At 42.0% G+C, this 24,680-nt stretch overlaps 2 protein-coding genes across 7 annotated transcripts in view; one reads left to right on the top strand and one right to left on the bottom strand.

Moving 5' to 3' along the window:
- RCBTB1 (RCC1 and BTB domain containing protein 1) overlaps nt 1–24,680 on the top strand; it is a 50,577-nt gene that overhangs the window by 22,980 nt on the left and 2,917 nt on the right. For 4 of the 5 annotated variants that reach the window (XM_070471263.1, XM_070471266.1, XM_070471265.1 and 1 more), the window contains 8 exons: nt 3,306–3,472; nt 6,683–6,841; nt 9,630–9,737; nt 10,218–10,360; nt 11,356–11,546; nt 13,921–14,047; nt 16,054–16,262; nt 18,036–18,166. In XM_070471263.1, coding sequence (XP_070327364.1) covers nt 3,306–3,472; nt 6,683–6,841; nt 9,630–9,737; nt 10,218–10,360; nt 11,356–11,546; nt 13,921–14,047; nt 16,054–16,262; nt 18,036–18,166 — 1,235 coding nt within the window. The remainder of the gene's footprint in view (nt 1–3,305; nt 3,473–6,682; nt 6,842–9,629; nt 9,738–10,217; nt 10,361–11,355; nt 11,547–13,920; nt 14,048–16,053; nt 16,263–18,035; nt 18,167–24,680) is intronic. The other variant, XM_070471267.1, reaches the window with a different exon arrangement.
- SETDB2 (SET domain bifurcated histone lysine methyltransferase 2) overlaps nt 16,057–24,680 on the bottom strand; it is a 103,865-nt gene continuing 95,241 nt past the window's right edge. The window contains exons 25-26 of one of the 2 annotated variants that reach the window (XR_011488999.1): nt 22,477–22,613; nt 16,057–21,952 (exon numbers count right to left, since the gene is read on the bottom strand). The gene's annotated coding sequence lies outside the window, so the exon portion shown is untranslated. The remainder of the gene's footprint in view (nt 21,953–22,476; nt 22,614–24,680) is intronic. The other variant, XR_011489000.1, reaches the window with a different exon arrangement.

Here is a 24,680-nt window from a genome sequence, read left to right as displayed (position 1 = left end):
AACCCACTCCAATATTCTTGCCTTGGAAATCCCATGGACAGAGGAGCCTGATGGGCTACAGTCCATGCGGTTGCAAAGCATTGTACATGACCGAAGTGATTTTAAAAAGTCTGCTGTTAGTCCCCAGAAACCATCTGCCTTTCCTGCAGGCCACTGGGCAAGCTTCAATCGTTCAGCGAGTTCATTGGTCCCAGCGCCCCAGCTTGAATTACAGTGATGAACTCTTCTTATCCACGGGATGTTCTCTCTTTAAACACCTATTTGGGCTCAGGCATTCTAGGGGTTCCCATCCAATGCCCAGTTAAAACTGGCCTGAGGGTGGATTTCCACGCCTCATTTTAGGTAGGGGAAGCAGTGCCCAGTCAGAACTAATATCCATCCAATAGTACCTTCAGGTAAGAGAGACGGGACCACCTCACACAGTCTGTTCCAAAACCCCAGTTTCCATCCAGACTGTCACTTGACTCCCGTCCACTGTTGCCCGTCCACATCCTCCCATTTTAAGCTTGGCTGTTAAGACTTCACCTGCAGGCTGTGGAATCACAGTGTGCTGGTCCTCTCTCTCCCTGGCTGTTTCACTCACTTATGCCTTTGGGTGCCTGGCCAACAGTGGGGCCAGAAGATCCTGGCCTTTAGGTCAGGCTTTATCTTGATTCATCTTCCTTATCCTAGCCCCAGGGCATTCCTGGTCAATTTTCTTATCTTAATCGTTACCTTCTAGCTTTTTGGAAAGTGAAAAGTTGCTCAGTTGTGTCTGACTTTTTGTGACCCCATGGACTGTAGCCCACCAGGCTCCTCTGTCCATGGGATTCTCCAGCAAGAATACTGGAGTGGGTTGCCATTTCCTTCTCCAGGGGATCTTCGCAACCCAGGGATTCAACCCATTGGGATTGAATACAGGTGTCTCCTGTATTAAAGGCAGATTCTTTACCGTCTGAGCCACCAGGGAAGCCCTTCTAGCTTTTTAAATGCCTTTAAAACTGGGATAAATAGAGTCGACTTGTTTGGGGCCCTTCAGAGTTAGAGACCAACACGGGGTCCCTTTGGTCCAGCAGACTGTGACAGTGCCATAGTCATCCCTTGGCTTCAGTTCCATCAACATCCCTTTTATTGATCCCACTCGGTAATTGAAGACTTTTATTCTGCCGGGTTGGGTCCCTTGCTCCCCCTTTGTGTTTCTCCATTTTCATAATTCCTTTCATGTTCTCGGTAAGATCCATATGATGAAGTCGAGATAGCATATTGGATAAGGCTTCTCAAACTATTTGATTTTGTATTCAGAGGTGAATACCCCAGGTGTCATAAAGCCAGTTCCACATGGTTTGCATCTCAGCTGCTTCATCTGGGATGTTCCATTTGCCATTAATAGGGGGAGTTGGGAATTCCGTCTTCTCAGGATAAACACACTACCGTGGCTTTTATCCAGTCCACCATCCTGGCAGTCTCCTTAGGAATAACCTCCTGGGTCATGCACAGCCATGTGTGATGGTTCAGTAGAGAGTGGTGGGTCCTGCCTCAACCCACACATGCTCTTCCAGCCTGCAGCCTTGAAAACCACAGACACACCCCTTATGTCAGTTACACGCACAGCCGGTGTCAGTAAAGGTTCCTCAGGAAGCTGGTGACATCAGCCCTCAGAATGAGCCAGTTCCTGCACACCATACCCTCTGCTTTTGGTTGTTTCTTGGTTTCCCCTTCCCCACGTTAACTATTTTCTCAGTAGACTCAGAGGTATTAGAGGTACTTTCTGTTGCTCCTGCATAATTTTCTCAACAGCTTTGAGGCAAATGGCTGAAGTACAGATTGACACAAATCTGAGCTTGAATCAACATCAAGGGCCCCACCCAGCACTTACTTTTATTTTCATTTCAGCTGTTATATATGAAATAAGCAGGAAATTGTTCATTTAGCGTGCTTATTTTGCATTTCCTTATGTATCTGTTGAGCCAGTTCCTTAGGAGTTGGCTCTACTCCCATTTCTAAATTGCATTGGTAACTTTGACCTTTGGTATCTGATCACAGCACGGCTGCAGTTTCGTACCAGGGTGACTAGGTAGCTATCCGGGAGTCAAAGTTTCCTCATTCTTTGTTCTTTAATCTCTTTGTCTTCAAAAAACAAATGTCTCTGAGCCATTTGCAGACTGTTTTGCAAATCCCATTCCTGACATCAACTAAATAGAGAGTTCTTGGTTGCAGTGTGTGTGTGTGTGTGTGTGTGACACAGAGAGAGAGAGAGAGAGAGAGACAGAAAGTGTTAGGTAATTCCTAGACCCAATCTATGTGCGTGTGTGTGTGTGTATAGGCACTCCCACACCAAGAAGTAATGCTTGGATATTATCAGAGTGTCCAGGAATTGCACACAATTCTGATGCTATCTACTCAGAGATAGAATCAGATCACACAGGTAAGAGGCTCAGTCCCATGACACCACCCTCCACTGGAGATGCTGGTCTCCAGCCCAGGTTGTTACTTGTGCTTCTGATTAACCGGCTACAAATCCCAGGTTCCCTCCACCTCTCCTTGGGCTTTGTGGGTTTTTGTTTTTGTTTTTTTTTTTCACCATTCCATGTGGCATGTGGGATCTTAGTCCCCGACCCAGGGATCAAACTCAGACCCCCTGCAGTGGAATCCTAACCACTGCAGATTCCTAACCACAGGACCACCAGGGAACTTGTGCTTTGGATTGGATTAATTTGCTGGAATGACTCAAGGAATTCCAGAAAATTGATTTGCTCATTAGATGACTGATTATTATAAAAGGATATGAATCAACAGCCTGAATAAAGGAGCCTTCATCCTTGTAAGGCCTGGTGCCCTACACAATGGCATGTGTAAGTGTTCTGGTTCTCCGATATGAAAACACTCTGAAAAGGCCAGAAAACTGTCCCCTGAGGTTCTTATGGAGGCTTCTTTATGTAGTCATGATGGCTAAGCCATTGGCATTGGCAGTTGATTCAGCCTCCAGCCTTCTCCCCTCCAACCCACTTACCTTGTGGTTGGTTCTCCTGGCAATAGAGATGCCAGGAGATGATGTTCTTATTATCAAAAGATGCCCTCATCATTGTCAACTCTAAGGAGATTCCTCCGGTTTGGGGAACTGTGAGCCAGGGACTGTGGATGATGACCATATATACAAGAGCAATGTATTTTTGTAATCTGGATGATCAAATATATAATTCTTACAAATCACAACGTCACTAGAAGAAGTAAAGGTTGGAACACGAGTTGTACAGCGCCTGGGAGGAAAGTTCCGGGCCGGCTGTCTCTTCTCTGAGCTGACTGTGTGTGTGGCCCCCCTTGTGTAGATGGAGTCGTGTATGCCTGGGGCCACAATGGCTACAGCCAGCTTGGGAATGGGACAACCAACCAAGGCCTGGCACCCATCCAGGTCTGCACCAACCTCTTGATCAAGCAAGTGGTTGAAGTAGCTTGTGGCTCGCATCATTCAATGGCTCTGGCAGCTGATGGAGAGGTAAGTGCCCTGCTCTTACGCTTTGTTTTTACTTTTATTTATCTATTTTTTATTTTTTGGGGGGGCCATTCCTCAAGGTATGGGAGATCTTAGTTCCCTGACTGGGGATCAAACTCATGCTCCCTATAATGGAGGTGGGAAGTCTCAACCACTGGAGTGGCAGGGAAGTCCCTCGCTTATTTCCCTGTAGCTCAAACGGTAAAGAATCTGCCTGCCATGCAGGAGACCTGGGTTCAATCCCTGGATTGGGAAGATCCTCTGGAGAAGGAAGTAGCAACCCATTCCAGTATCCTTGCCTGGAGAATCCATAGACAGAGGAGCCTGATGAGCTACAGTCCATGGGGTTGCAGAAAGTTGGACATGACTGAGCAACTAATACACACAAAAGACACATAAAAGTTACCATCTTAACCATTTTTAAGTGCTCAGTTCAGTGACATTAAGTACATTCACGTTGTTTTGCAACCATCACCACCATCCATCCACAGCACTGTTCATCTTGCAGAACTGACCTCTGTGCCCATTAAATATTAACTCTTTTTTTTAGTCCCAGCCCCTGGCAACCCCCGTTCTGCTTTCTAAGAATTTGACCCCTCTAGGTACTTCCTGTGAGTGAAATCACAGAGTACTTGTCCACTGTGACCACCTTATTTCACTTAATGTCCTCAAGGTTCATCCATGTGGCAGCACGTGGCGGATTTTCATCCCTTTATAAGGCTGACAGTGTTTCATTGTTTATCCATTTGTCTATTGATGAATATTTGGATCATTTCTACCTTTGACCATGTGAAAGTGCCTTCCCTTTTTTTTTTTTTTTTAAAAAGACCATATTTGTACTTGACTTGAATATGGTGTGAACATAGCTGCCCTGGGTGCATAGCTAAACCACTGTGAGAACAAGCTCCTCTAACACAGCCTGCGTTGTGTGATCTGGAGCACTCTTTTGAAGACAGTAGACTGAATTCTTAAGGCAGTTGAGTCTCTTGCTTTTGCTTGGATTACAAATTAGATGTGTATGACAGTGTTCTGTACTGTGGTTTTTTTAATGACCTCTCCCCTCCACCACCCCCCCCCCCCCGGTCTATTTTGTTTTTCAGTAAATGTAGTGATGTCATAGCATCACTACCAACACTCCACTAGGTTCTGTACAGCCTGATTTCCTGCCCCCCCCCCACCAAGTTCCATGCATATCTTAAATGTTACTCATCCCGTTGGTTCTATCTTCGAGTCTTTTGTGCCATTTCGTTCCCCTTCCATCACCTTAGGTCGGGCTTTGCCATCTCCTGGACCGTTGCCATGGTCTCTTCTGTCTCATAGCTTTTATCCTTTTTTTAAATATTTATTTAGTTATTTGGCTGTGCCGGATCTTGGTTGCAGCATGCGAGAACCTTAGCTGTGGGATGTGGGATCTGGTTCCCTGGCCAGGGATCAAACTCAGGCCCCCTGCACTGGGAGCGCAGAGTCTTCGCCACTGGCCCACCAGGGCAGTCCCTATCCCATAGCTTTTACGTTGGTCTAAACTGTGCAGTATAGCTTCTCTGCCCACTGTGTCTTCCGAAATAAAAGTCAGATCCTGTTGGTCCCTGTTTAGTCCTTCAGAGGCGTTAGAGTGATTTCACTCAGTGGGGCAGGTTACAGCTGAGGAAACCAGAGCAGCTGTGAGATAAAGTTTTCGTGGCTGGAATGTGCTAGAGCCAGGCCTCGCACACAGACCTGGTGCACGGAATCCACTGTTCCCAGTCTGTTTCTTGGTCAGTGGAACCCCAGTCCCCATTTTTTAAAAACAAAAGGCAATTGCATTGGAAGAGAACTTGGGCTATTTGAAAAGAAGTGCAAAAGAATGACGGTTAAAATTAGAACTTGCTAATTGTGCAGGCTGCATTCCTGGTTTATTGTAATCTTAAGCATATGCTACTCCGGGTAATTGGTAAATATAAATATTTACACTAGCTGTTCCTCTGAATCTTTCAGGGTTATTTCTTTTTGTGCCTGTGAAATGAACCTATACCATATATACTTTTTAAGACATCAGCCGTGAGTTTCAAGACAGTCCATGGGCAGCCTCAGACATGTGATCTTAGGTAGAAAATGCTGACAGAGGAAAGAACAGAGACTCATGGAAGCCAGAACTCAGGATGTGTGAGGACCACTTGCCACAGGCCAGTGAGAGGAGTGAGAGGGGTCCTCACAGATCTTCCTAGTGATGGAGGAAATTATCTCTTCTGCTGCCAGCATCTGCCCTTGGCTGACTCTTCTCTCTGGCCACACTCTTGTTTGACAAGCTCAGTTAATAATTAACTTGAAGGGATTTTCATTTTGTTTTTCATCTTTAGCTTAGAGATCCATTTGTGTCTCTCTCCATTGGAAATATGGTTTTCAGGCTATGGCTGATCACAGGCCAGAAGTAAACAGGATGCAGTTGAGGAGGGGAGCTGCTTGGAGATGACGGCAAATGAGGACTCAGAAAACATTATCAAGAACAACTCGACATTCTAAATCAGTAGTCCTACAGTTAAAAATAATAATAATAATAAAAAAGAATTTCTTAACAACCCCATGTCATTCCTGTGGGGACAAGCATCTCCTTAATACTTATGAGCCTGACTGTGTTAGGAAGTGGAACTGTGATTAATAATTATATTGATGGTGGGCTTGTGTCATCAGGAAGGGTATATAGTATCTCCCACTGGTGATTAATGAGATAGAGGAAAGTAAGTATTGTTTTGAAGGACTTCCATGGGGAAAAAAAAAAGACTATACCCAAAGAGTTAGGCTGATTTTTTTCATATCACTGATACTTACATGGCACATCCTCATTTCCTTTGGATGCCAGATTTAAAAACCATAAAGAACTACTAAAATTATAGTGGCAGTATAACAGTGTGGAGAGCACCGCTAGATTGCTTGGGTTCATATTAGCAGTAAATCACATTTACTCGCTGTGGAATCTCAAGCAAGTCACTTAACCCCTCTGTGTTCCCATTTACGTGTATAAAATCGGGATGATAATAGTATTAATGCCTACCCCAGGGTCGTCTTACAGGCTTACTGTGAGGATTAGATGGGTTCCTGTGTGTGAAGCACTCAGGACCGTTAGCACACTGTAAGGACTCATTCAGTGGGTTTATTTTTGTTTAATGATGATTATTATGTGTGAGAAGTTTGACCCTTACTCTTCTTTCTTTGTCTTTTTCTCCTTCTGTTGTGTAGGTATTTGCTTGGGGCTATAACAACTGTGGCCAGGTGGGGTCAGGGTCCACTGCAAATCAACCAACTCCTCGGAAGGTGACAAACTGTTTGCATGTTAAGAGGGTAGTTGGCATCGCCTGCGGTCAGACCTCATCCATGGCTGTTCTGGACAATGGTGAGGTGAGTGGTCTCTGTACCCACCTTTCTCCTGTCCTTTTCTTTATGAGGTTTGGGCTTAGATCATGAAAGGAAGAGTGCTCTGATTTGATAGCTCCATGGATAGTTAACTGATAGAGGTGTAATCACAGGCTGTTTGCTCCTCATTATGAATTTTTAAGTTCCAAGGTTTATCTGCAAGTAGAAGTTCGAATGTGTTTTTGCCAGATCCACATAGCCCAATGCTTATAGGCATTTGTTTGTGATTTAGTGTAGTAGATGAAAGAATTTGATGTTACCTCTTTCTTCTTATGAAAGAGGACTCTTTTTTTTTTTTTTTTAAGTGAAAGCTGGTTTATTTAGAGAGATACACTTTCTATAGACAGAATACAGCCTGTCTCAGAAGATGAGACCAACCCTTAGAGAAATACTCCGAAGACAGAGTGTGGGCCATCTCAGAAGGTGAGAGGCCCTATGTGCTCTTTAAAGTTAGCTGATGGTGTTTATAAGCACTGATGCTAATGGGCATGAAGGCTCTGTGTCTGCCTATATCTGCAATGCTTGCCCCCAGGAAGAAGCAACTTGCAAATGCAGAATTTTTCATCCCGATGGTTATTAGCTACTCTTAAAAAAAAACCCACCTTTCAGTGATCCTCGACCATGGTCACCTTTGAGTTGATGTTTATTTCTGTACAATTATTCTGGTTGCAGCTTCTACTTAAATGGACCTGTTACCACTTGTACATGTCCCAGTGCACAAACATTACTTCAAGATAACTTCTTTGAATGTGAATGCATGGCATCCTGCATTGGGGTGTGAAGGTGCTGTAGAGTTTACTGAATACTCAGCTCTATGAACTGACTTTCTGAATCAAGCCTGATACTATGCTGGATGACTTCTGAATTCCTTGGGATAGTCATCTAACACCCTTCATCCCAGTATTTTCCACATCTTTATCTTATTTTTTTTCTTTTTTGAAACACTTTTTTAATTTTTAAAAGTAAATTTAATTTAAAAATTATTCTTATGTGATTATTTCAACAAAGGAAAACAAATAAGACATGTGAAATAAAAAGTGAATACCTTCCCCTCCGTTTTTTAATGGTTTGATGTATATCCTTTTGGGCCTTTCTGTATAAATAGTTATATACGGGTGAGTGTAATTCCTACTGCTTTTCTCTGCCAGTCTGCACCTTTTCTGCTTAACAACATAGATGTTTTACCTGAATCTATTGGCAGACCATTTATAGTTGCTTCCAATATAACATTTGCTTAATTTTCTTTGTATGGATGTGCGTTTTCCAATACTCATATCCAGAACTCTTCTGATGGGCATTTCAACTTTTTTTTTTTCATATTTGGCTATTAAAAACACTGTTAAAAAATAAAAATTAAAAACACTGTTGCGCTGATTTTCTCTGTTACTGTTTGTGTGTATATCTTTGTATACACATACAAGTATTTCTATAGAATGATTTTCCAGAAATAGGGTTTCTGGGTCAGGGAATATACCATTAAATTTTTTGATAGCTCTTGCCAAATTTCTCCCCAGAAGTTTCAAACCTGTTAGACTTCTGACTCTGAGGTCTCTTAACCATCTCTCGCTAGCACCCTGAACTCCTTGTCCCCTTTACCCCTTGTCACACAGACGAAGAAGGCCCTCACCCACGCCCGTTTGCGCTGCGTTGCCCTGGGGGTGTGTTGCCACCCACACCTGGTGTTTCTGATCCGAGCAGGCCTTCTGTCTGTTCCTGGCCAGTACTTCACCCTGTCCCACGCGGCTGTTCTCAGCCTGCAACACTCGCTGTCAGACCTGTGCCCAGCTTTGCCACTTTGAGCGATGACCCATCTTGCTGCAGGTGTCTGAGGGGTCCCCACATTCTCCTGTGTCTCCTCCTCTCACCTCTTTCCTCTGTCCCCTCTCTTGTGGTCCTGCCGTCACTGCCTTCGCTGGACCCCCATCAGAGCTCCCCTATATGCCAGTGGGAGATTAGTTTATGTATTTGAGGTCTTCCTGCCTCTGGTCTTGTTCACCACAGTCACCCTTCATGTTGCTGCCTGCAAGATCACTCCAGAATACAACTTTAATCATGTTAATCTCTGCTTTGGAATATTTCAGTGGCAGATCCATGGATGCATTTCACGTTCCTTGGTCTGTGCTTGGGCACTTCATCCCTTTGCCCTTACTTTTCCTCTGGTCTTTTCCCTACCACCACCCAAGGTGGGTCCAGCCAGCCCACCTGCTTGTCTCCTGAACCTGCCTCTCCCTGGGATACCTTCATCCCCATCTACCCTTCAGCCAGATCTGAGCATCTACCCTGCTGAGATTTCTGCTCTCTGAAAATATCTTTGCTTAACTTTCTTCCTATGGCTAAGTCCTTTCTCCTCTCTGCCTGTAGTGCCTTGATTATATCTCTACCCCAGCACTTGCCGTCTGGCTGCAGAAAAATTGCATATGTCCATCTCCCCTGTTCAACTGCTTCCAAAGACTTAATTCCTAGTACTTTTCAAAAAGCCTGAAATACAGTAGGTGATTAGTAGTTGTTAATGAGCCTCAGGTTCCTCTTGTAGCAAGCAAGAATTAATGACTCGCCCAAGGCCATCCAGCTAGTAAGCTGTGTAGTAGAAGCTGCCGGATTCTGTCATCCCCAAGCCTGAAACATCTTCTGTTTGGAGATCAGTTGTAGGACCTCATTCAGTAGAACATGAGTGTTGGAAGTGAAAGAAATCTCTCATTTGTTTAGACGGATTTCCTTTTATCTCTTTCCTCTTACCAGCAGTTTTAAAACTCTCGTCTCCCCTTTCTCTAAGGTGTATGGTTGGGGCTACAACGGCAATGGTCAGCTCGGCTTGGGAAACAATGGCAATCAGCTGACCCCCGTGAGAGTGGCAGCTCTGCACCGGGTGTGTGTGAACCAGGTATGTGTGGTGGGCTCCGAGCCACTGCTCCCCGTCCATCTTCCCTGCTCTGACTTGGAATATCTGTGGGAATTTAGTTCCCGGACCAGGGACTGAACTTGTTCCTTCTGAATAGAAGCACGGAGTCCTAATCATTGGACCGATAGGGAAGTCCCAGAGATTTATTCTTTAATAAGACTTTGAACAGTGCCCCGTGCCTTCATCTGCCACATTTAATATTACATCCTCCCTAAATTCCCATGATGAGAAGCAAGACCATGGTGCTGGCACATTGGTCTTGATAATTTGAAAAGCTACTGGGAAAAATCCAGGAGTCTCAGGTATAGGCTTTTCTAATGCTTTTTTAATGTTCCAGAGAATGTCAGTCCACACCTGATGATGAATTGGCATTCTGCAGGAGCTGGCTGTAATCTTTAAGTAGATGTTTCCCCTGCCCTTCCTGTTCTCCTGTTGATGGTAACCATGTAAATTTACTTGCAGATTGTCTGCGGCTATGCACATACTCTAGCACTAACCGATGAGGGCTTGCTCTATGCCTGGGGAGCTAACACGTATGGGCAGCTGGGAACTGGCAATAAAAATAACCTGCTAAGCCCAGCACACATCATGGTGGAGAAAGAAAGGTAACTTGGCGGTACCATGTCTTGGGATTGTGTGTGCATGGGGACTTGGGCCTGTGTGCGCTGGAGCGCTGGTGTTTGGCTTTGTTGCTCTTCCGTTCATTAACATTCTCACTGTGAACAAAAGAGTGCTGTTTTACCAGTCAGAGTGAACGTGAAGTTGACATGATTCTCATGCAGCTTTCTGAGGTGACCACCTGAAATAACCACTGATAGTCATTCCTGCATTTTGGTGTATTGCTTGCAGACTTCCTAGTAGGGTCTGTCACCATGTTGAAATGTAAAGCATATTATTTTCCCTTTGAGCCAACTAAACTTTTAAATAAATAAAATCTGCCCTTGAAAGGCCACTATCTGTTTAAATATTGATTTGATTTAATGTGTGTTACTAGAATAGATGCTTTATGTTTGCTGAGCCATAATGTGAGGTCTTGCGCACCGAGCTTTCGGATGTTGACTTCTAATTCTGGGATGCCACCTAGGAAGCATGCAGAGCAGTGTAGTAAGTTTGTCTTGATGTCGGTTGGATGGGGTATTCAGAGTCCATGAGCCCTGGACCACTGCTTACTCAGCCTAATGAGCCTTCTGAGCCCCGACTGGGGGTAAGAGAGAAAGTTGGATTTGTAGGGAAATGGTTTATTGAATACAGTATTTTTTGCTACTGGTTAAGCCCCCAGAACTGCCAGGACATTTTTTTCAGTGGCTGCTTTACTCATTTACGTTGGTCGCTAGTACGTTTTCCCAGGTTTTCCTCAACAGTATCTACTACCCGTCCTAACCCAGAATGAGCTTCGGGTGAGAAGGGGCCCACCCAGGATGGGCGTAACGCGGAGCTGTTGCTCCAGTCTGTGGGTTTTGTCCATGTGACCTGGCAGCTAACGTTCCTGGATCTTGGGCTCTTTGAGGTGTTCGGAGCACACAACTTTTATTTGCTGTGTGTGGTGCGCTTGGGCCTCTGTGAAGAAAACGTAACGTGCGTTTCTCTTAAAACTCTCCAGGGTGATAGAGATCGCGGCCTGCCACTCGGCGCACACGTCGGCCGCCAAGACGCAGGGCGGCCACGTGTACATGTGGGGCCAGTGCCGCGGCCAGTCGGTGACCCTGCCGCACCTCACGCACTTCTCCTCCACCGACGACGTGTTCGCCTGCTTCGCCACGCCCGCCGTCACGTGGCGCCTGCTGTCTGCGGGTGAGCGCGCCCGGCCGCCCCCGGGCCCGGGCACCGTCAGCCGAGCCGTGGGCTCGGGCGGTTCAGAAAGCTTTCACACGCTTCCCCAAGTTAGATTTGCGTGATACTGTTTATTAAAATGCTGTGGAATATTCTATGAATTTATTATTTCCTCCTCTTCGGTGTTTTCAGTTTGAGGTGAAATTCACATACAAAAATTAACCATTTTTAAAGTATAAAATTCAGAGGCATTTACTGCCTTCACCATGTTGTGCAGCCAGCATTTACATCAAGCTCTAAAGCATTTCATCACCTCAGAAGAAAACCCTATACCCATTACACAGTCGCCCCCCTTTCTTTCTTTCCCCCAACCACTGGCAACTACAATTTGTTTTGTTTTGTTTCTATGGATTTACCAGTTCTAGATGTTTCCCTTAAGTGGAATCTTACTATGTACAACCTTGCCTGTCTGACTTCTTTTACCCAGTGCTTTTGAGACCCATCCAGGTTGTAACATAATACATGTCAGTACTTCTTTTTATGACTGAGCAGTGTTGTGTTGTATATATAGACCACAGTTTGTCATCTGTCTGTTGATGGACATTTGGATGGTTTCCACTTTTTGGCTATTGTGAATACTGTTATGAACATTCGTGTACAGATATTTGAGTGTGTACAAATATTGTTAAGTGCTTTTGTTATACTAAATTTATTATATAATTTACTATGAACCAAAAGTGAACTTACAGAAATGAAGAACTTGTTAACTTTGTGGAGTTGATTCCCCTTTTTTTCTCCTTTTTTCCTTCAACCAATCTCAAAGTTGTTTTTTCCTTGGAGGAGAGCTAAGGAGAGGTATTATGAAGGATAGGGGGACTTCCCTGGTAGTTAAGACTCTGCTCCCACTGCAGGGGGCCCAGGTTCGATGCTGCGAGTCTTGAGGGAAGTCCTCATGTTGGGGGACTTGGAAATGGGTCTCCTGTGTCAATAGTACCTTCATTCAGTGCCAGTGAGGGTCTCTGGAATTTTTAAGTTTCCCCGTTAGCCACCTTCTTCCTCTTTTCCTTTATTCACACATGTAAAGCACAAGAAAGTGTTGCATGAGTTTAAAAATTAATGCAGCACAAATAATAATCCTTACACACTGTGCTTTTCCTTATACGCCTTTGCTTTTCTTCATGATAACACAGTTCTACTTATGTATGACAAAAACTACTGCAATGAAGTAAAGTAATTAGCTTCCAACTAATAAAAATAAATGGAAAAAAAATAAATAAAATAATAAAAAGAATCTACCTACAATGAAAAAAAAAAAAGAATTATATGTCCTTGTACCTTTTTATCAGGCAGTGTGACCACAGTTTTGTGAAGCTGCTCCTGTTAAGTACACATTCCTACTAAGTAAATTTGCTGTGCTTTTAGATAGTGTGTAAGGATTATTATTTGTGCTGCATTAATTTTTAAGGTTAAGAAAGATGTTTAGATGCCAGATTCGGAGGGGAAAGGGTCACCCTAGGAAAGAACACCACTCTAGCGTGACCACTCAAGTGAGGAGTGTGTTTCTTAGGACGCCTTGAATTGAATTTACCAGCTCCTTGAAACTACCCTAAAAGCAGAGCAAAGGTGTCCAAAGTGCTTCAGTAGAGGAAAACTGATCAATTCTCAGCCTTAGATGAACACTGCTCAAACTTTCGAGAGAAGAGTTTGTGTAAAATGACAATCTATAACTTTTTCTTTTCAAAAAGATTTTTTTTTGATGTGGGCCATGTTTTTAAACTCTTGATTGAATTTGATACAACAGTGTTTCAGTTTTATGTTTTGGTTTTTTTTGGATTTTAGCTTCCCGCCTAGGGATCAGACCCACACCCTCTGAGCTAGAAGGTGAAGTCCTAACTACTGGACTACCAGGGAAGTTCCCAGAATACACATTTTTAATGTCTAGCTTAGCATGGAAGACCGGTTTTTGGCCTTTCCAAATATACATTTTTTTAAATTAATTTATTTTTTATTGAAGGATAATTGCTTTACAGAATCCAAATATGCATTTTTTCCTTATAGTTTATACACTTGGTGACATTTAGGTATCACCAACTTTTGATCACCACCTTCTCATCTCAAGGAATCAAAAACCACCTCAAGTGTCTGTAGTACCTTCATTCATTGATGACGAGGGTCCCTGGAGTTTTTTGTCTCCCTGTTAGCCCGTGAAATTTAATTTAATTTAATTTAATTTCTGTGACGTTGATTTTAATACTGGAAAGTTGATTTGTTGAGTAAGGTGTGAACTCTTCTAAGAAAAATCTAATGGAATTATCCATCATGCTAGTCACCATCTTTCTGAAGTCTTTCAAAGCTTGAGCACCTGTGTTAATGTGCTTGCTTCTGCTTCCTTCAGAGCATGAAGACTTTCTAACAGTTGCAGAGTCACTGAAGAAAGAATTTGACAGTCCAGAAACTGCCGATCTGAAGTTTCGAATTGATGGGAAATACATCCATGTCCATAAAGCTGTTTTGAAAATCAGGTATTTTCTCATGAGTTTAGAGTCATCAGTAACCTTATTCTTTGCAGTCTCCATTTCTTTGTTATTCCACACAGTGGAGACTAATAAGGACTAATCTTGGGAGTAGAGTGAAACAGCACACTTAATAATTTTGCACGTAGTATCAGTCCACTCATTATTGAAAAGTGTATGTTTGTGTGTGTGTATGTGTGTGCGTGTGCGCTCATGTGCCTTTTAGAAAAAACATAATGTGGGAGTATTTTTCTGTATTGTTTGTTAAATGAAGTAGCTCATACATAATTATTTCCATCAAAAAAAATTGTATACAGGTTTAAGAAAATACAAAGGCCCATCAGTGAAAAGTGTATATGTCTTCTTTTAATTAAAACTTCCAGAGAAGGCAATGGCACCCTACTCCAGTACTCTTGCCTGGAAAATCCCATGGATGGAGGGTCCTAGTAGGCTGCAGTCCATGGGGTCGCTAAGAGTCAGACACGACTGAGCGACTTCACTTTCACCTTTCACTTTCATACATTGGAGAAGGAAATGGCAACCCACTCCAGTGTTCTCGCCTGGAGAATCCCAGGGATGGGGTCACACAGAGTCGGACACGACTGAAGCTACTTAGCAGCAGCAGCAGCAGCAATTAAAACTTCATTTTCCACAAGCAGAAAACTTAGGAATACTGGACTTTCTGGTCCTGAGAGACATCTAATTCCCAGTTGAAGAAATGTTCTCTAAATATGGTGCATGGCAGGAGTTCTTTGTATAAATGTGAGGGAACTTTATATTTATTAATAACTGGATGATTGCTCACTGAGGCTGCCATTCGAGAGAGAGGCACGTAAAATCTGACCATTAAGAGTTAAACTGTCCATTTACGAGTCTTTTTTCAAAATTTAGTTTAACATTTATTTACAAAATAACATGTTTTTAGGGAATTAAAATGCGGTGTCATTCATTACTTTAAGGGAGTAAGTGTCTACACCAAAGTAGTCATTGAAAAGGTGAATGGGAATTGTTTCTGTCCGAAGACCTGTGGTCAGCCCATCAGTCCCTTTCCTGTGTAGTGTTCTGACTGAGTTCATCTATTAACCCTTGCCTAGGCAACTGTAACTTTTTCCCTCTCAGATGAGGTAATTTCCTTTGTAAGTGGAGCCATTCTTTCAGTATTTTGAATGGATATTGAAAATATTCTTGTGTTTTTCTACTGTAACTCATTTTAAAAAGGATTTGAAAAGATGATTTAAAAAAAGAATTATGAAGTGTGTTATACTTTAAGAAAATCAAATATTCAGAAATCAGTTCCTCATTTAGGTGTATCTGTACGTGTAAATATAATACAAAAAGACCTATTTAGTTTTTCTTCAAATATGTGACTATCCTAGTGAGTGTGCTTTACAAATAAATTGGTAACAGGCTTGGGAGGAGAAGAAGGGGAGCGGATGAAAGAAAAGGAACAAAGTTGGGATGGTGGCTGTTTTGAGGATGAGTCAGAAAAGAAGGAAAGTTGTCATGTACGTTAATGGAATAAAAATCCTTTTGAACGTAATCCAGTTAACTTTTAAAACCATTTTAAGAATGTGCTGATTACGAAAATGTGCTGATGACATACAAAAGTTGAATCATTTGAGTGATATTAATATATATCAAAAGTTTGAACAGTCGCTTTTGAGTTTCTTTTCAGTTTCATTGTTTGAAATGCCCTTCTGTATAACATCTTTTAAACAAAACAGGTGAGCAAAAACCTTAATTTGAATGAGGTCTGTCAGATGCAAACAGTGGTACTTGTTGAAGCGCTGGTTACTTTGAGGCTATGTATACTTCTTATTGTTTAATAGGCAATACCTTAAAAAATGAAAGGGAGTATATGTAAAGGTGAATATAAAAACCCTTGCATGTGGAATATATTTTGGTTCTTGTACGTGGAATGAATGTCCTACTCAAATAGAGTAAACATACCTGTAATACTTGTTTATCCCTGCTTCCATCAACTTAAGTAGGTAAGTTTTGCTGTTCTGTTTCAGGTGTGAGCACTTTCGATCCATGTTCCAGTCTTACTGGAATGAGGACATGAAGGAGGTGATAGAAATAGACCAGTTCTCCTACCCTGTGTACCGTGCCTTTCTCCAGTACCTCTACACAGACACAGTGGATCTGCCACCTGAGGACGCTATAGGTACCAGCCGTGTTGGGACTGGCCAAGACACAGGGTCAAAAGTATTGAGCTCACATTGTGAGTCAGCTGGTAAAGAATCGGCCAGCAATGTGGGAGACCTGGGTTCAATCCCTGGGTTGGGAAGATCCTCTGGGGAACGGAAAGGCTACCCTCTTGGGTATTCTGGCCTGGAGAATTTCATGGACTGTATAGTTCATGGGGTCGCAAAGAGTTGGACACAACTGAGCGGCTTTCCCATACTCTTATAGTTCAGTTCAGTTAGTTGCTCAGTCATGTCTGACTCTTTGTGATCCCATGGACTGCAGCACACCAGGCCTCCCTGTCCATCACCAACTCCCGGAGTTTACTCAAACTCAGGTCCATTGAGTTGGTGATGCCATCCAACCATCTCATCCTCTGTCGTCCCCTTCTTCTCCCACCTTCAATCTTACCTAGCATCAAGGTCTTTTCCATTGAGTCGGTTCTTCACGTTAGGTGGCCAAAGTATTGGAGCTTCAGATTAAGCATCAGTCCTTCCAGTGAATATTCAGGACTGATTTCCTTTAGGATGTACCGGTTGGAACTCCTTGCAGTCCAAGGACTCTCAAGAGTCTCCTCCAACACCACAGTTCAAAAGCATCAGTTCTTCGGCGCTCAGCTTTCTTTATAGTCCAACTCTCACATCCATACATGACCACTGGAAAAACCATAGCTTTGACTAGATGGACCTTTGTTGAAAAGTAATGTCTCTGCTTTTTAATATGCTGTCTAAGTTGGTCATAACTTTTCTTCCAAGGAGCAAATGTCTTTTATTTCATGGCTGCAGTCACCATCTGCAGTGATTTTGGAGCCCCCCAAAATAGTCAGTCACTGTTTCCATTGTTTCCCTATCTATTTGCCATGAAGTGATGGGACCAGAGGCCCTGATCTTAGTTTTCTGATAGTATTGAAGGATAAAAGGTTTCAGGTTTATTGGTTTTTTAGGTGGTTTCTAGGAATAATTTAAATGCCTTTAGAAACAGTATTGTATTTGGGTGAGAGATAAACTTCCAATTTGGGGTTAGTAGATGCAAACTGTTACATACAGGTTGGATAAGCAACAAGGTCCTACTGTATAGCACAGGGAACCATATTCAATGTCCTGGGATAAACCATAATGGAAAAGAATGTAAAAGAGAATATGTTGTTCAGTCGCCAGGTCGTGTCAGACTGTTCACAACCCCATGGACTGCAGCATGCCAAGCTTCCCTGACCCTCACAGAGAATATATATTTGTCTCATGATATGCTCCGAGAGATGGTAAAGGACAGGGAAGCTTGGCATGCTGCAGTCCATGAGGTCATGAAGAGTCAGATGCAACTGAACAACATGATAGAATATATGTGTATAACTGAGTCACTTTGCTATACAGCAAAAATTAACACAACACTGTAAATCAACTATACTTTAATTAAAAATTTTAGAAAGTATTATATAGATATCAGGGTTAATAATTATGGACACAGTTTATGACTGTAATCTTATTTTACTCTTTTAATCCTGAAGTATAAGTTGCTGATGAATTGAGCATATCATTTTGGAAACACAGTTAGGGGAAAAATCGATTTTTTTCGTCTTCCTTTGTACTATAGAAGAAACCGTATAAAGGGGGTATAGGAAAGGTGTGTTTGGGAGGTGGGGAAAGGACAAACTAAAAAAGAGAATTTATTTAATAAGATTCAGAGTACTGTTCCCTAAGAAGCTCCTGCTGACTTATCTGTACAACTGTCTTTACCAAAATGAAATATATATGTTTACAGATGATTGGAAACTATTTTCAGCTCCATTAAGCAACCCATACTTTACTTTTAGGTCTTCTGGACTTGGCAACGTCTTACTGTGAAAACAGACTGAAGAAACTTTGTCAGCATATCATCAAGCGAGGAATCACCGTGGAGAATGCCTTCTCACTGTTCTCCGCTGCGGTCAGATACGACGCAGAGGTAATGTGAACCAGCACGCAGAAACACACACCGCCCATAACTCCCCGTGGGCACCTTTCTCCCTTTTTTCTCATGGGACAAGGAGCATGATGAGTGACTTCTCTTCTGTTTAGGGAATAATTGAATGGACTGAACCCTAAAAAAATTAAATCTGGCTTGCTTTAGTCTCTGTTCATGTTTTCAAAAATGGTTGTTTCTCCTATTTCTACCTAAGATAGGAAACGAGTCCCAGCAGCTTCACTGCAGGTTGGAATATAAAGAGCCACATCTAATGGGACTAGCAGACGGCATATGATACTTTCAAGTATTTCTCCAGGCGACTTAATATATTTTTTCTCAGGACCCACTGTGCTTTAGCTCCATCTTTGCCCTGTCGTAAGCCAGGGCTGCCCTGTGATTTATACCTGTGTTTGCTCTGAAGTTCTGTCATCATGTAACTTGTCACTCATGGGTATTCATGGATGAAGAGCCTGCTCTGGACTCCTTTTTGTTCGGTTGTTTTTTATACTGGATTGATTCGTGGATCTCTAGAGTCCCTGAGTGAATGGGCTGTTGGGAGCCTGAAGTTCTGTGTTTATGTGCATTTTCTGGAAGTGAAGAGCCACGGTACCATCAGAATGTAAGCTCCCTCTGGGCAGGAACTGTGCCTGTGCCCAGCGCACGGGTGACCAGTGTTTGTTGAAGTGAGTGAAGGTGGTACCACGGGAAGGATGCGTTAAGGATAATTAGGGAACTAAAGGCTGGTATGGTTGGTTTTACGTCTTCATCGAGAATAAAAGTCAAAGAGCAATAGCTTTGACCTTTGAGGCGTCTAACTAAGGTTTGCACCCGAAACGACACAGTTAGTCTTTCATTTTATCATCATGTGACAAGGGGGATCACCTGGTGTCAGAGAATTTACCAGACGCCTGCAAAGATCTGCAGCCGCGGCCTTGGAGATGTGTTGGAGGACAGACTGCATTTTGCCACATTTGGGGATCAAAATGGACCATTATGTCTTGCATTTTCAAAATGCATCCTGCTTTTATTTCAGAGTATATTATGATTATAAATATTTGATAAGGTCAGATATAGCTGATTTTTTCTGTGGTCTTTTCAACAGATGGGATGGTGATCAAAGTAAATCATTTCTAATAGGAAATGGATGTCTAGTTTTTTCCTACCCTTTCTTTGTCATCGTGAACATCTCTATTCGCAATGCTGTTTCTTCAGATTTTATTTCCTCCCAGTGACATAATTTTAAATTGGTCCCTGACTTTTCATTTGGCGATTAACTTTGAACCTTCTGTGTCTCTCCATACTCCTCCTCAGTGCTGATGAGGTCTGTGTTCTTGGGATAAGGATCTTGCTGACCAAAACCAGTTAGGACCACCTAAGTCACTCAGTCGTGTCCGACTGTGTGTGACCCCAGGGACTGTGGCCTCAGGCTCCTCTGTCCCTGGGATTCTCCAGACAGGAACACTGGAGTGGGTTGCCGTGCCCTCCTCCAGGGGATCTTCCCCACCCAAGGATCAAACCCTCGTAACTTTTGTCTAAGCTGCATTGGCAGGCAGGTTCTTTACCACTAGCGCCACCTGGGAGCCGTGACCACTGGGGCAGCAACTCGACTCTAGTTGCTGGAAAGTTTTCTCACCTTCAGCTAAACTCTACCGCAGAAAGTTTACGGAAGATGCCTTATTCCTACCCAGGCCAGCTCATTTCCTTCACTAGTTTTCACTTTTCTGATATCAAGTCCATCAAAAGCTGTCCCTTGTTTGAGACCACAAATGTGCTTTACCAGAGTCTGTCCCAGGGCAGGCGTATAGTTGGCATTCAGAAATACATGCTGAGTTAAATGAACAAGTGAACGTATTTGAAACATGTCACCATAAAGTTCTACTTTTAAAAAAACTGTTAAACAGTAACTCATAATCCTGTAAATTTTATGTATTCAATGTACAGAAATTAGAAAATAGAAGGCAAAAAGCATTCTTTTTAGGTTGTATTGTTTTTGATTCTGTTGGGAGTTATATAATTGACTAAATGTACCTTTACGTTTTATTTCCTTAATACTGTAGAATGTAGAAAGTAAATAAATTAATGCTTTGGAATATAAAAATAAAGCCCACTTAATATATCTGTTAGTTGATGGGAAGCTGTTGCTAAGGCAGATTGGAAATCAGCTGTAAAATCTGTTATTTTTAGCTGTTCAGCTTAGGGACCCTACATGACGTTTGTTTCATTCTGTGAAAATGCTAGGAGGGTGGAGACTCCCTGCCTCTCATATTTCTTCTTTTTTCTATAAAAATTACTGTGGTTCCTCCATGCTTCCTTTTGATAAGAGAATTTTGAAGCAAATGTACATACATTAAAAGAACAAAAATGTATTGACTCAATAGTTGTGAAGATTTTTGAAAGTAAGCTAATTGTTGTGGAACCCTTATATTATAGATGCATTGTCAAACTTTCTGCAAGTTTTTAAAAAGTAAAGAAGGACTTAGAGAAAGAACAGTTAAATATTTCTATAGTACAGACCTGAATAAGTGTTGATATCAGGGGAGAAAATGTGAATAAAACATTGTCTCATGATAGTCTTGATCATGTTATAGGTATAAGCGTTTTGAAATGCTTCTGTTTATAGCTTCTTTTAAGGAAATTTTTGTTTTCTGTGTCTGGTTGAACATTAGAAGAAACAGTTGGGGAGGGTTTTTTTTTGTTTAATCAGAGTAGAGAACTTTCCAGAAAATATTACTTTCTGAGCAGCTATGTCTTAACATTTTGCTTTTGGTGGGTAGAAATAAATATGAGCCAAGAATCTAATTACAGAATTGATTTTGGGATATGAAATTTTGAAAACTTAGTGCTAATGCCAGATGGTCAGCATTTACTTTTTTTCTTAGGGGGTTAATTAAACATTTTTTGTGATCAGTAGACTACAGAATATTTTTTAAGTGTATGTTCAGTCACTCAGTCATGTCCGACTCTTTGTGACCTTATGGACTGCAGCTTGCCAGCCTTCCCTGTCCTTCACTATCTCTCAAGAGTTTGCTCAAACTTGTGTACATTGAGTCAGTGATGCCATCCAACCATCTCATCCTCTGTCATCTCCTTCTCCTCCTGCCTTCAGTCTTTCCCAGCATCAGGGTCTTCTCCAATGAGTTGGCTCTTCTCGTCAGGTGCCCACAGTGTTGGAGCTTCAACTTCAGCATCAGTCCTTCCAGTGAATATTCAGAGTTGATTTCCTTTAGGATTGACTGGTTTGATCTCCTTGCTGTCCAAGAGACTCTCAAGAGTCTTCTCCAGCACCAGAGTTCAAAGGCTTCAATTCTTTGGCACTCAGCCTTCTTTATGGTCCAACTCTCACATCCATACATGACTACTGGAAAACCATAGCTTTGACTCTACAGACCTTTGTCAGCAAAGTGATGTCTTTGCTTTTTGAAAATTTTTTCCAATATGGTGAAACACTGAAATACTTTCTAAAAAAGAAAATCAAAACCCACTTTGATATGGAATGTTTTTGTATTTGATGTACAGTTGATCCTTGAACAGTGCAGGGGTTAAAGGTGTATAATTTACAGTCAACCTCCATATCTGTGGTTTGTCCAAATCCCTGGGGTCAGTCAGCCTCGGATCCTATAGTACAGTTAGTATGTGCTGTTGAAAAATATCACCCTGGCTGAGTAGTCCTGTGTTTTAGCCTTGGGCTTTTAAGACTGGATAAGAACTCCATTGAAAGCTGCAACATCATTTTAAAATTTGGGTTTTAAGACTGTCAATCTTCCATGTTTTGTTACTAAAGAAAACCTGTGGAAAGAAAAACCAAGTTATTTTCAAAGTGTGTACAGTGATTGGAATAATGAGATGTTTAAAGATTGAGAATGAATTTATAAATGTAGAGTAGCAATATTGTATTTTGATCTTCCTTCCTAATTACAGCAAATCTACTATTTGATCTGCTTCAGAATCACTTTATAATAATTCCACCACAGACTATCATAAACATGGACTTTGCTTTCTTGAAACACCAAGAATACCATATTATGAGATTCCTTGAATTTACACCCGTGCCCACTTTCATATTTCATAGCCTTGAGAAGGCGCTTAGAAACTTTTTTTACCTCCTGGCCAAATACTCCTCGTCCTTCTTAGAATTTTTTTTTTTTTTAAGTCCAGTAGTCCTATTATAGTTGACTTACTAGTTGGGTAAAAGTTGCACTTTTTTCCTAGGTAATTGAAGATCTGATCATTTGCATATTGAGCTGAACAAATCATGTAGGTTCTTATGCTATTTAAGAATACTCAGAAGGGCATTTTTCTAATTCACATACCAACATCAGCAGCACACAGGCTCAGGTTGCTGATTGAATCTGCTTGACTGTGCAGCTCTCTGGTTCATGGAAGTGAACATGCAGATTTTAATTCCTCTCTTCAAGTGCGTTCAGTACTTCCTTTTCCGAAGACCTACCTTAACCACAGTATAATTAGTTATTTAGACAAGTCAGATTTAGATTACTTTCAGTATTCTTTAGTTGGCCTTTCAGTGTTTGAAACTATTAAACATCTGTTGAATACGGTTGACCCTTGATCAACATGGGTTTGAACTGCACGGGTCCACTTATACATGGATATTTTTCAATAGTAAATACTACAGTACTGTTAGATCCATGGTTGGCTGAATCTGCAAATATGGAGGGCCAACTATAAATTACACTTGGGTTAATTATACTTGGGTTGATCCCCCATGTCGTTCAAGGATCAACTGCACTGAGAAATCTCACCAAACTAAATGGAGGGGGAGACAAAGCAATTTGATAAAACTATTTTCATAGAGTTGTGAACTGACAATTTAGAAGCCCCATTTGTATACCTGGGCCTTCCCTGGTGGCTCAGACGGTAAAGAATGCCTGCAATGTGGGAGACCCGGGTTTGATCCCTGGGTCGGGAAGATCCCCTGGAGAAGGGATTGGCTACCCACTCCAGTATTCTGGCCTGGATAATTCCATGGACAGAGGAGCCTGGTGGGCTACAGTCCATGGGGTTGCAAAGAGTTAGACATGACTGAGCAACTAACACTTTTCACTTTGTATACGTGTACTATATAAAAAAGTTCTTAAAAGTTTATACCCCAGGTAATCTATACAATTAATAAACTGAATAAACTCACTTTTTCATTATACTACAAAGATCTTTAATTCCAAATTAGCAGATACAGAAGTGGCAAGGTGTTTTTTGTTTTTTGGTTTTTTTTGCACTTTTATTTTGTATGGGGTTATAGCAGAAGTGGGTGGCATAGGATGAGATGGTTAGATAGCATCACCGACTCAGTGGATGTGAATTTGAGCAAACTCCAGGAGATATGAAGAACAGAATAGCTAGCGTGCTGTAGTCCATGGGGTTGCAGAGAGTTGGACACAACTTAGTGACTGAAGAGCAACAACAAACAGCCAATTAACAAGCAATGTTGTGATAGTTTCAGGGGAACAGTGAAGGGACTCAGCCATCATACATATACATGTATCCATTCTCCCCCAAACTCCCCTCCCATCCAGGCTGAGAAGTGGTATGGTTTTGCAGTGTCAGAATTTAATTTCGCCTTTGAATTTGAAATTACATAATTAAAATTTAAATACCTAAAGATCCGTATCTGATACATGACATGGTTTGAAGAACTCTTTATGCTGTGACTGGGTCCTTCTTCCTCAGTTATATGTAGATAAACTAGTTACATATTTTTGATAAATTAAAATGTGACTTTCATCTTTCTATAGACTATAATTTAGTCCCTAGAGCTGTTTATTAACCATTGAGTTATAATACCAGGAGTAGTGGTTTTTCCTGAATAACAATGTGAGAGAGAATGTTTTATGTTGTAGGGCATTCAGCTGTCCATTTAGCTCATCAGGAATCTCTTACTTCAAACCAAAACGAAACAGAGCCATGGACCCAGAGACTGCTAACAATCTAAATGCACTTTCAGTTATCTGGGAATAGAACTCTGGCAGCAGCTGGCTGAGAGACTTCAGATGTGGTTTCTCTCTTCCTGGTTATATGACTGGAGGGGGTGCTTCTTTCAGCAAGGGACAGAGAGACTCCTAGAACAAGGAAGCATTTGTTTGCAGGGGTTTGAAAGGGGCATTTCTGTGTGCGAAGCGGCCCTTCCCCCGCTGCCTGATATTCTCATTTGGTGGGAGCTGGGATGCATGAAGCCAAGACCCTACAGTTTAACTATTGTCAGGATCCTGGTCTGGTAGAACTCTGAATATTGACCTTTAGTATTGCCGGCCAGGTTACAGAAACCGAGCTGTTAGACTTCACCTTTGTGTACATTCCAGGTTACCTAGCTGATTTAATAAATGTTTGTTCCAACATTTGAAGGAACAAAGGTCACAGTAGCATTTTGCTGGGATGAAAGCATGTCTTAGCACAGGCAAAAATAGATTCTTAAACTGTTGGTTTGCCACTTGTGTCTGAGACTTCGCCTGTGAATGTTGGTAGCTGGTGACTATTCTCCTCTGATTGACTATCTGAGAGA

This window comes from Odocoileus virginianus, chromosome 8, assembly GCF_023699985.2.
Source record: "Odocoileus virginianus isolate 20LAN1187 ecotype Illinois chromosome 8, Ovbor_1.2, whole genome shotgun sequence".
Lineage (NCBI taxonomy): Eukaryota > Metazoa > Chordata > Mammalia > Artiodactyla > Cervidae > Odocoileus > Odocoileus virginianus.
This window is presented reverse-complemented; position numbering and strand designations above follow the sequence as displayed.